This window comes from Carica papaya, chromosome 7 (genome assembly GCF_054855325.1).
Source record: "Carica papaya isolate Zhongbai chromosome 7, ASM5485532v1, whole genome shotgun sequence".
NCBI lineage: Eukaryota > Viridiplantae > Streptophyta > Magnoliopsida > Brassicales > Caricaceae > Carica > Carica papaya.
The window spans coordinates 26,079,045-26,090,716 of NC_142315.1; the positions used below are offsets into that span (position 1 = coordinate 26,079,045).

At 35.0% G+C, this 11,672-nt stretch overlaps 2 protein-coding genes across 3 annotated transcripts; one reads left to right on the forward strand and one right to left on the reverse strand.

Annotated features, from left to right (window-relative positions):
• Window positions 1–339: 339 nt before the first annotated feature.
• On the reverse strand, window positions 340–4,055 carry LOC110811116 (Pentatricopeptide repeat (PPR-like) superfamily protein). Of its 2 annotated transcripts, XR_002539082.2 has the most exons (3): window positions 3,110–4,055; window positions 528–2,296; window positions 340–451 (listed from the first exon to the last, which is right to left on the reverse strand). XR_002539082.2 is itself a non-coding variant. In XM_022037499.2 (2 exons), exons 1-2 carry the CDS (start codon window positions 4,006–4,008, stop codon window positions 1,345–1,347), a joined length of 1,851 nt encoding a protein of 616 aa, XP_021893191.2. In that variant the 5' UTR covers window positions 4,009–4,055; the 3' UTR covers window positions 340–1,344. The 2 variants fall into 2 exon arrangements, 1 of the variants encoding a protein (XP_021893191.2); XM_022037499.2 differs by having other exon boundaries at window positions 340–2,296.
• A 1,526-nt stretch (window positions 4,056–5,581) lies between these two features.
• Window positions 5,582–11,460, forward strand: LOC110811111 (nitrate regulatory gene2 protein-like). The gene is made up of 5 exons (XM_022037494.2): window positions 5,582–5,735; window positions 7,098–8,395; window positions 8,853–9,064; window positions 9,841–10,064; window positions 10,287–11,460. The coding sequence occupies exons 2-5, from the start codon at window positions 7,213–7,215 to the stop codon at window positions 11,002–11,004; spliced, it is 2,337 nt and encodes a 778-aa protein (XP_021893186.1). The 5' UTR covers window positions 5,582–5,735; window positions 7,098–7,212; the 3' UTR covers window positions 11,005–11,460.
• The last annotated feature ends 212 nt before the right edge of the window (window positions 11,461–11,672 follow it).

The following is an 11,672-nucleotide window of genomic DNA, read 5'->3' on the forward strand; positions in this document are numbered from 1 at the left end:
CAATTTATCATCACATTCTCAGTAATAATGATTTCAACCTAACAAACTGACGCGGAAGGACGTGTGAATTTAAGAGAATACAATTTGGAAGATTTGAATATTGAATTGAAGTTCATGACAGTCTCCTCCATTAGCTTTCCATTTTCTCCCACATGCCTACTCATGTCATCTTAAACCTAAATTAATTATTCAAAAAAAGTTTAATGTAAATTTTCAAGATGAATTAGTCACTGAAACTTTGAAAATTAATGCATGATCATCTATATTTTTTGAAATATGAAATATATATATATTTGTATTAAAAAATTATTAAAAATTCACTTTAAAACAAATCAGATATGGGCTATATGAATTGGAGTTTGTAGTATTACAATATTATAGTTTATCTCTTACTAATTTTAAAAGAAAATGTCATGGAGATCCAGCCAAGAGAGCTCAAAATTTCGAGGCCCTGCAAGTATGGGCTATATGAATGATTTGTCTGGCAAACAAGATAGTCATATGTCCAAATGAGAGTAAAAGGTTACCTGAGAAGAGGGTAGGTTAGCATTGTGATTTTTGCCTCAGCGTGAGATTTTAGGCCTGAAATGTTGCTGTTGGCTAAAACCCAATTCCCATATTGTCCACTTCAAACAGCTGCTAATCTCCATAGCTAATTTCAGTGTCTTGCTCTTGACAACCATAAACCAAAAGCCATTGAAGTTTAAAGGGCTTTCTCCAACTTGTCAAGCAACTATGTAATCCCCGTCATATATAGATATCCATGCGAACATCATTGTTTAACTTGGGACAATCCACATGACATGCCATGAGAATGCATTGTTATCAGAATGACCAGGAAACCAAATAAGTTGTACATCCCATCCAGGCCTAACCAATGCAAATGAGTCCTTCTGTTTCCAGATCAACCGAAGTGGTAGAGTGCTTCATTCTTTTCACAGAGGTCATAGGTTCAAACTCATGGAATATTCGTAGGTGTTATTGGCAATTGTGGAAAGGAGCCTTTCTGTTTGCATTTCAATGAGATTGTAGCCATGAACTTTCTTTAATAGCAGTAGCTGTAACCCGAACTAGATATTCCTCAACCAATTGAAAACCGCAATGGTCATGACCAAAGAGAATTGCTAGGCTACACTGGTACCAAAATATTAGATTTCAAAATGTAACATCCTCCTTAACTCTTATCATTTTTATCCTCAAAAGAGAGACCGGTTGTCTTTTGGTACCTCAGTTTGTACTTCTGCATGATCCCTTTGCAGGTTCCAAAAAATTTCCATGAAAAGTTTCATGTTCCAGTTCCTCATAAGATTGATGAATGGTGAGTAAGAAGTCAACTTTTCATCATTATATACGGTCAACCTTTGGAATGTAACCTTCCCTCTTCATTTCTTCAATAAGCAAATTAAACAGTTGGCAAATATTCATTGAGTTATGTTGTAGGCCATCACCTGCATGAAATTCATGAAGTTGATCTCCAATCTCAATCCAGCTACAGCCCGGAGTCTTTGTTACACCTCTCTGTCTCATCAATATCCTCATCCTTGCTGAATCATCCCACCTTCTCAAGTTAGCATATATCTTTGACGAGATAATATAGTTTCCAGAATTTGAAGGTTCAATCTCTAGAAGTAGTTGCATCACCCGCTCACTAATATCTATATTCTTGCGCTTCTGACAGGCACCAAGCAATGCCCCCAATATGACTTCATCCGGTTTTTGAGACATCGTCTCTACAATATCCCAAGCTTCCTGAAGATGTCCTGCTCGTGCCAAAAGATCAACCATGCAAGAATAATGTTCAACTTTTGGGATTAACCCAAATGATAAACTCATCTGATAAAATAATTCACGACCTTCATCCACAAGTCCAGCATGCACACATGCAGAAAGTACTCCAACAAATGTGATATCATTTGGGCAAGCAGTCCCACCATCCTCTGACATGCGCTTAAATAGTGATAAGGCCTCTCGGGCTTGACCATGAAAAGCAAGGGCACAGATCATGGCATTCCAGGAAACCTCATTTTTCACAGGCATGTCTTCAAAAACTCTTAATGCATCGTTTAAACTCCCACATTTTGCATACATATCAACTAAAGCAGTAGCAATAAAGATATCATGTTGCAAACCTCTTTCTGATGCATAGACCTCAATCCATTTTCCCATGTCAAGGGCCCCAACTGAAGAACATGAGGATAATGCTCCAACCAATGTGATTTTATCTGGGCTTATTCCTGCCTCTTTCATGCCACGAAACAGCACCAGTGCTTCATCTGACATTCCATTTTGTGCATATCTGTGGCAGATTAGAAGAATGGCAAATACTTTTGAATAACCGGAATGGATATTAGCAAATGAACACAACAGATAGAAAAATCAAACATGATTCGCAGAGTGAATCACTTTGACCCGAAGGTGCACTAAGTTACGACTACATGAAATTTTATTGACAGTTGAACCAAATGTCCCATCATTTTATGGTATGATTTTCTATTGACAGTTAAAACCAAATGTCCCATGATTTTATGGCAGTACACTTTTTTGCCCTCAAACTGGAACCCAGAATGCATCAGTATAGAAAGGACGGAAAGAGAAGGAAATGAAAAAAGCAACGTTTTTAGGTGTTTTTCAGTCTTACTTTTGTATTTTTCTACTTGTAATTAACGTTTGGACCATTAGATGCAGGAAAAGCTCATCTTCACTACTTGCATTTTGTATTTCTTTAATTCAATCGCTATCCTTTAATGTGATAGAAGGGACTACCTTTTTGCTCCCAAGAAAAACCAAATGTTCTTTAACAGTCAGTTCCCAGACAGATTATGGCAAAATTCAAATCCAGCTGGTTTAACTAGTCAAACTTAAACCAGAAGGTGGGGAACATTGCAAATTAGCTCGTTTACAATATCTCAAGACAAGAGAGTCAACAGATAATTATAGTACCCAGTGTTCTCACAACGATAATGCTAACAATAATGTTTCACCATCATCTATTATCAGTAAAACTTCTTTGGCTAATAAGCTATATATTGACCAATCCAGCTCAATAAGAAAGCCATTAATTAAACGGCAGATAGCAAAGCAACCACAAAGAGAGAAAAGAATTTCTCACCCCGTGATCATGGCATTCCAGGGGACCACATCCTTCTTCCTCATTCCATCAAATATCCTCCTTGCTGACATCAAATCCCCACACTTTCCGTACATATCAATCAACGCAGACCCCACAAACGAATTCATTGCTATCTTCTTCTCCACAACATAATCCTCCAACCACCTCCCAAAACTCAAATCCCCCAAGTCCCCACATGCCCCCAGAACACTAACTAGCGTCATCTCATCAGGCTCAAAACCCTGCTCCTTCATCCTCCCAAATAAACCCACCGCGTCTCTGGCATAACCCATCTGGGAATAACCAGAAATCATTGAATTCCAAGAAACCAAATCTCTTTCAGCAATTTCATCGAACACTTTACGCGCACAGCGCAGCTCATGACACCTAGCATACATAGTAATCAAAGAGTGATTAACATGAGCATCCCTTTCCAACCCAAGTTTAAAAATCGATGAATGGCCGGATTTTCCATGATTCAGCGCCGGAAGATTCGCGCACGCGATGAACACAAAAGGGTAAGTGAAATTATTTGCCTTTAAGCCCTGAAACTTCATTTCATAGTAGAGTTCGAGAGTGGCGGAGAACTTTCGCCATGTGGTGGCTAATCCGCGGATCATGACATTGAAAGCGTAGTCGTCTGGTTCCTGCATCTGCGAGAAAAGGCGGGAGGCATAAGCGTAGTCGTTGAGGTCAATGGCTTTCGAAAGAAGAAAGTTTTCTTTTTTGATGGAGTTTACGAGCATTCGTGTGTGAATTTGTTGTACAAACTTGGTTGATCCACATTTCTTCAAGATTTTTAGCAGTTTCTCGACCAGAAGTTGTTGCAGAGACGGATGAAGTTTTGAAAGAGTGAAAGGGCGCGAAACGACATGGACGGACGCTGTGGTCTCAAGCATGGCATGTGTCAATTGATTTGAAGGTTGATTCAAACGAATACCTACATTTTTTATTTATTTTAATTTAATCCTAAATTTATAACAATTATTTTAAAACAATTTTAACGTAAATAGTAAAACTTTTTTTATATACTTTTTAGTAAAATAAAAAATAATAATATTTTTATTTACATATATAAACTCAAGAAATTTTGTCAATAAAATCATAAACTAAAGAGATGAAAAAACTTTCAAAATTCATATATTTTTTTATGAAAAAATAAATAAATAAAATTTTCAATTTATTATAATTATTTTAATTTAAATAAATTTACTCATTTAAATTTAATTATCATAGTTTTATTAATAAATTAATAAGTTAATACTGAATTAAATATCATAAATTAATTATTATTAGTTTGTTTATTAATTAATTAATTTTATATTTTTAATAAAATTTAAATTCATAATTTTTAATTTAAATAAAAAAATTTAAACCGCTAATTTAAGATTTTATTCCTCTAAATCCATGTAATTAAATGAAATTATTTTTTCTTCTCCTTTTTTCAAAAAAAAAAAAACAGTTGGAAGATAAAGGACGGTTCCAAATATTTGAAAGTAGCAAGAGAGAAGAGGCGAAGGGCATTTTTGTTATTACGATGAAATAAAGGGGCATTTGGAAGGGAAACCATTAACGAGGCATCCTAATCTTTAAATGGGACCGGCTTCCCTCTTTTACTTTGCAGCCGACTTTTTTTTTTTTGCTTTTTTAAAACGCTTTACATTTTTTTTTTTAATATCTAATTTTACTTTTTACAAATTTATGGAATTACCTTAATGCCCTTTATTTTTCAAGAAATTACTAAATGCCAGCTCACAGGTGTGCATTGAGTGCAACGCATGCTTCAACACGTGTTGGCCCCACATTGCTGCGACGCAATCAGATTAGAAAAGATCTGACGGTTGTCAATTAACTTTTAATATTCTTTATCATAAACTCGTTTGATTTTGTGGGGTCCACACACTTCGCAGTACTAACTTTCAATCAAGTGATGTTTCTCTAATTCAAATTCTTTTTTCAGTGTTAATTTTATTCCAAGGAAATTTAATTTATTTAAAATTTTTAAATAAAAATAAAAATTAAAGTGATAGTTATTATGTACATTATCATATTAATTTATTTTCATATTTTAAAATTTAACAGCTTTACTTCAAATTTTATTATAATCCCATTTAGAAAATTTTTATGAATAAAATTTTGCTTTAATTCTTAAATTTCTTAGCACAAAATATATATATGTATATATAGAAAACTGCAATAGAAAAAAGAAAAATTATTTAATAACCATTACACTAACACCTGTTTATTATAATTTGTCGTTAATTAATTATTACTAATCAACATTAAAGAGACGTGTAAATGATGGTCCATCCAATCAACAACAGTAATTTGAGAGATGATGAGTGGCATTTTCGAAATAAAAACGAAGAATAGTGGGATTTACAGAGACCCGTCATATTCCTTGTTTCTTCCATCTTATTCTTGCTTTAGTTAGTTCTCCAACCAGACACTTATATTTTTGTTTTTTTTATGTTTTTTTTTTTTTTCATCTTCTTCTTTCTTCCACCAAGTTTTGACCGTTGCTTTTCTCAACGTCTCTTTCTCTCTCTCTCTCTCTCTCTCTCTCTCTCTCTCTCTCTCTCTGATCAAGTAGCTCACTTCCATTCCCGCCTGCAATTCTTCACAGGTATGAAATGATTCATGATTATCACACTTTTTTTTATCATCAATCTAAACAACATTATTGTACATCGTTAAACAAGAAAACTAATAATCTCCACACTGTTCATATATTTATGTACATATGTAGTTAAATATGGGTTAAGTTTTTCAGGTTTGTTTTCCAGATTTCTGTATCCATTTTCAACTTTTCTGAAATGGGATTTCATATTTTTGCTTGTATGACTCCTCCAAGTTTTTCTTTTCATGGACGGAACCCGGTGGTGTTTTTCGTTTTTCACTCGGTTTTTTTTATACTGTGAGCTTTTTGCTTTTCTTGTGTATAATGTGGGTAACTTTTCGGTGTTGTTCCTACTAAGTTTCTTCCATAGAACGGCACTATGTCCCGCGTTTGAATCCTCTGTACTTATCTTCTTTATGTTGCTGTCCTTGATTCTGGAAGTGAGAATTTTGTCTCTGTTAATAGTTAATCTGTTCTATGAAGGTGGATAATTCATCTTCTTTCCATTTTCAAAGAGAAGCCCTAGTCTTTAGTCAATTTTTCTTCCTCTCCTGATTTAAGCTTTGAGAACTATGACTATTCTCAAAAAAAAAAAAAGACTGGTTTTTTTAGATCTTTGGAGAAGAAAAGCACTTAAAGAAAGAGTCATCCTTGAGGAATTTTCTTTGTTTCTCAAATTAGATTGCTACTCTAAATTTCACAATAAAGTTTTAATCTTTCTAACAGATCTTAATATACATAGATCATCATCTTAACCCGAGTATACAAGCAATTCTGGAAGGATTCATGAGAATCCCATTGTAGAACAGTTCTGGCAAATTTGTTTTACCTCTTTGAGTTAGAATATTTTTTTTTCTTTGTGCATACTTAGTTATTTTGACTTTTATCCCCATTAAAACTTGTGACTTTGTTAGTTATGATATGTTTGGAGTAAATCAAGAATGATAAAGTTGAGTTAGTAGGTAATTTCAGAACTTGGAATTTCATTAATTTAATGGGCTTTTCATCCCTCCTATTTGAATTAAGTGTAAACTTCCCAATAAATTTCAAAAGATTCAGTTTGTTAGCTTTGTTCCAAACACAGCCGTAACAAAGCTTTGAAGAAGCTGGATTCTTATGTTCTTTAAGGATATGGCAGAAAGGCTCCGAAAAAAAAAAAGAATCCCCATTTGCTTTGTTCTTATTATTTAAGTTTGTAATCTACTCAACCATCTATAGCTTGAAAGTAAAGAAAAGCACAACAGAAGAACTTGAACATAGATATGAAAGGAATTTTTTAACTGTTTTGAGCTTGATCTATGAGGAATTTTAATTTCCTTACACATTTTCCTTTATGCTTCTTGTTCTTTGTGTGTTTTTTTTTGGCAGCCTTGTTAAAATCCTTATGAGTCAAGTGCTTTACACAAGAGTGTACTCGTGGAACTTGCATTTTGATTTAAGCTTGAAAAATTCGTAAGGGAAATCGAAAAGAAACTGTAAAGAAATGGGATGTTCTACTTCAAAATTGGATGATGAGGAGGCCGTTCAGCTTTGCAAAGATAGAAAAGGTTTCATAAAACAGGCATTGGAGCAAAGAGCTAAGTTTGCATCCGGGCATATTGCTTATATTCAATCATTGAAAAGAGTTTCTGCAGCTCTTCGTGATTATATCGAAGGTGATGAGCAGCCTCATGATTTCTTGTTAGATTCATTCATATCACCACCCTTTACACCTGTAAAGAAAGCAAGTCCTGGTTTTATCTCAATTGCACCTAAGCCCTCACCACCACAAATCCAGTCTGAACCGAAAGCAGCCATGAAAATTCATTACCTAAGATCAGGTGGAAATAACCCAGGTATTCTTTTTGAGGAGAGGCCTCAATCACCCGAAACAGTGAGAATTGAAACCTATTCTTCACTTAACCATTTTGGCATGGATGGTTTTTTTGCAATGCAATCCTCACCAATGAACACTTCAATTTTCTCTTACTCCCCTAATAACAGACATAGTATCCCCCCTTCTCCTCCTCAAACTTCACAGTGGGATTTCTTTTGGAACCCATTTTCGTCCCTGGACTACTATGGATACCATACTCGAGATAGTCTCGATCAGGCTGTTATGGATGATGACATCCAAGGCCTAAGGCAGGTTCGAGAGGAAGAAGGAATTCCCGATTTAGAAGAAGATGAAACTGAAGAGGACAAAGAAGAAGATGAAGAAGAAGAAGAAGAAGAAGAAGAAGAAAAAGAAGAAGAATTACCAAGTAACATAAATAAAAGTGAAGAAAGGTCTAAAACTGATACTAAGTGCTGTCAAGAAGAAGTTATTGTTGAAGATGTTGATGAAGATGAGGAGGAAGATAATGGAACTGATAGTGGAAGTGAACTGGAGCATGATGCTCAAGGTTTGCAATCCCAAGGTAGAGCGAGCATTGAATTGTCACGAGCACAAACTGCACCCAGACAACTTGAAGTCAGAAATCAAGAAATGACAGTTGGGGATCAAGATGCCAAGGAAGAAACACTAGGCTTCACCGTGTATGTCAACCGGAGGCCAACAAGCATGGCAGAAGTTATTAAGGATCTTGAAACTCAGTTCGTGATCATTTGCAATGCTGCCAATGAAGTCTCATCACTATTAGAGGCTAGCAGAGCTCAGCTTTCATCAACCTCTAGTGAGCTTACAGGTATTGAAGATACCAAGCCATTAATCTCTTTCTGTTTCCTGTTCTTTATTTGAGTTCCCGCTTCAAATATTTTTTGACAAAGAACTAAATTATGACAGCCCCAAAAAAGATTGTAAGGTCGAATTTGGTTAATAAATGTTCGATTCAAGTTTGATGTTTTGTGATTCCTCGATTGACAAGTATGAATACAAATTTATTATTGTAAAAAACTGAAGATATGTATAAAGGTGGTTAAATTATATAATCAAATATATAATAATGACTGAATTCTATATATGAAATAACTAGCATCTGGAAGTAAAACAAGAATAGAATAAACTCGAAACACATTCGATATGTGTGCTAATCAAGACAACTTCTTTTTGGGCACATTATATAATCATCCTTTAATCTAGTATTCACGATGACCAATGTTTAAAGTCAGAGGATAATTACTCATGACAATTTTCTTTCGCAGCCATGAAAATGTTGAATCCGGTTGCTTTGATCCGTTCAGCTTCATCTCGATCATCCTCGTCAAGGTTTCTAATAAATTCTTCCAATTCCAAAGAAGGTGGTTATGAAAGCAGTAGTGACATCTCGGAGGAGACTTGCATGTTATCTGGTAGCCATCAATCAACACTTGACAGGCTATATGCTTGGGAGAAGAAACTATATCAGGAAGTCAGGGTATATTTCTGAATTCACATGACTGGAATTTGTGCATATTTTACAAATGAAAAACAAGGGTTTTATCTTCAATAAATGAAATGTCTTTTGCAATTCTTTTTTTTTTTTTTTTGATCTCACAAGATGAAAAAATACTAGTAAATAAGGATTTTTCATGAGGCAAAGTGGTATGAGATATTTTAGAATTTTTAGCTACTTTTAGAAATTTGGGTGATGGGTTCAGTGAGGGAAAAGTTGTGGGATTGGAAGGGCATTAGTGATCGCAGGAAACAAATGGAGATTATTCCGCTTGCTATTTTTTTGAGTGATGTGGAAGGAAATGAATAGAAGGGTTTTTGATAGGTTTAAAGATGTTGATGGTTTTTATATTCTTAAAAACAATTAGTTTTAAACTCTCGGTTTTTTATTGAGTCATCATCATCTGTATTTTTAGGAGGATTTAGACAACCTTTGTAATACACTTTTAATTAACTTGTAAATTTTGTACACGGGTGACATCCTCTTGGTGCCTATATTAACATACATTTCAAACTTTTTATTTAAAAAAATAAAATAAAATAAAATACATCCTCCTATGGGCTAGGTCACGTTTATTGAATTATATAGATTTTTCATTTTTTTTTTTTTTTTTTACTTTGATTTACTTACTTTGTTTATCATGGTAGGAATGATGACAACATGATATGTCAAAGTAACTCTTGTGGAGTTTATCATGGTAGGAATGATGCTCTTGGATAATGTAGAGAAACTGATTCAATTTTATTACTTAAAACCAGTCAGGAGAAAAAGTTCATATTGCATATGAGAAGAAACACAAGCAACTACGAAGCCAAGATGTCAAAGGAGAGGATCCAACTTCTATGGACAAGACAAGGATGGCAATTAGAGATCTGCATACCCAGATAAAGGTGTCCATGCACACAGTCGAAGCTATTTCGAAGAGGATTGAAACTTTAAGGGATGAAGAATTGCAGCCTCAACTTCTAGAACTCATACAAGGGTATGAACGCTAAATTCAGATTATCGGCGGAAAAATAATAATTTAATCACGATTTCCTGCATTCTTGGCACCTAGTAGGTATCTGAATATCTCTATTATCTTCTCATTATCATCAAAATCTTCAAAGTCGAAACTAGTACAGCCTGCAGATGAACAATTGGATTGAGGTAAAGGATGGACATTTCCATGCAGAAACTAATTCTTCTAATCCATAATCTGCAGGTTAGCTAGGATGTGGAAAGTAATGGCAGAGTGTCATCAAACACAGAAGCGGACCTTGGATGAAGCAAAGCTTTTACTAGCAGGCACACCTTCAAAGTTGGATATTAAAAGGAAATACTCAATGCCAATTACCGAACCTCATCATTTAGCACGGTCAGCAGCCAATCTTGAAAAAGAGCTTAGGAACTGGCGAGCCTGCTTTGAATCATGGGTCAGTTCTCAGCAATCCTATGTGCAAGCACTTACTGGATGGCTCCTTCGTTGTGTGAGATCCGATTCTGATGCATCAAAACCTCCATTTTCTCCACATAGATCTAGTGGAACACTTCCAATATTTGGACTTTTTATTCAGTGGTCAAGGTTCCTTGATAATGTCCATGAAAAACCAGTGCTGGATGGACTAGATTTCTTTGCAGCTGGAATGGGATCTCTGTGTTTACAACAGCTGAAGGATGAGACTCAGCGGGTCCCAATAGGGTCTAAAAGGTATGGGGATGAAGTAAGTGGAAATCTGGAACTGGTTGAGGTTGGAGAGGTTGGAGATGTTATGACTGTAGAGAAAATGGCTGAAGTTGCTGTAAGAGTACTATGTGCTGGAATGTCTGTTGCAACAAGCTCACTAAGCGAGTTTGCCTTAGCTTCTGCCGATGGATACGCAGAGCTTGTTAAGAAGTGGGAGAATGCTAAGTGGCCACATAACTCTTGTGGGAACAGATGAAAAAATATTACATGTTCCGGGAGCATGATTGACATAGTTTACCTTTCAATTCCATTGGATCGTCTCAGCATTTTGGCAAAACATGTCGGGTTTCTTGTCAGAAAACCACCAATGATTTTCCAGAAAAAGAACTGAGGTGAGTCAATAAAATTTTTAAGGTGACTGTGATCCGGATTGTGTGATAATTTCTCTGAGACGAAGACCGAAGACATCATAACCTAGGCTTTCTTTCTTGGTTGGGTTGGAAGGTATAATTATATGGATAATAGAGGTGCCACTGTAATCACAAGTACATCTTACCATGACAAGATAGTTTAGAGGTATAATTATATCCAGGTCATGCTTATATTGTAGTTTGCTTCACTGGTGTTAGCAAGATGGCCAAGCTGGATACAGAGAGACTTTCAAATTGTAAAAAATACAGGAATTAGGGAATGTAGTAATTGCTGAGTTGCATATTGGTTTTTCCATCATGTTCTAAATAAATGTATTTATTTATTAGTGAAAAAATGGAAATGAAATATGACAGGAACAAGAATATAATCATCAAATATTCTATTTTACAAAATACACTTGAAACCTGGACTGAGAACCAAAATACACAATCAACCATTCTAAGTTTTGCATAAAGCTTTTTACTGGTATATAATAATACATTACCATTAACT

Coding starts and splice junctions, on each gene's coding strand:
- LOC110811116 (XM_022037499.2), bottom strand. CDS start 4,008: ATGCTTGAGACCACAGCGTCCGTCCATGTCGTTTCGCGCCCTTTCACT. Junction 2,297..3,109: donor TGGAATGCCATGATCACGGG/GTGAGAAATTCT, acceptor AATCTGCCACAG/ATATGCACAAAATGGAATGT.
- LOC110811111 (XM_022037494.2), top strand. CDS start 7,213: ATGGGATGTTCTACTTCAAAATTGGATGATGAGGAGGCCGTTCAGCTT. Junction 9,065..9,840: donor AACTATATCAGGAAGTCAGG/GTATATTTCTGA, acceptor ACTTAAAACCAG/TCAGGAGAAAAAGTTCATAT. Junction 10,065..10,286: donor CTTCTAGAACTCATACAAGG/GTATGAACGCTA, acceptor CATAATCTGCAG/GTTAGCTAGGATGTGGAAAG.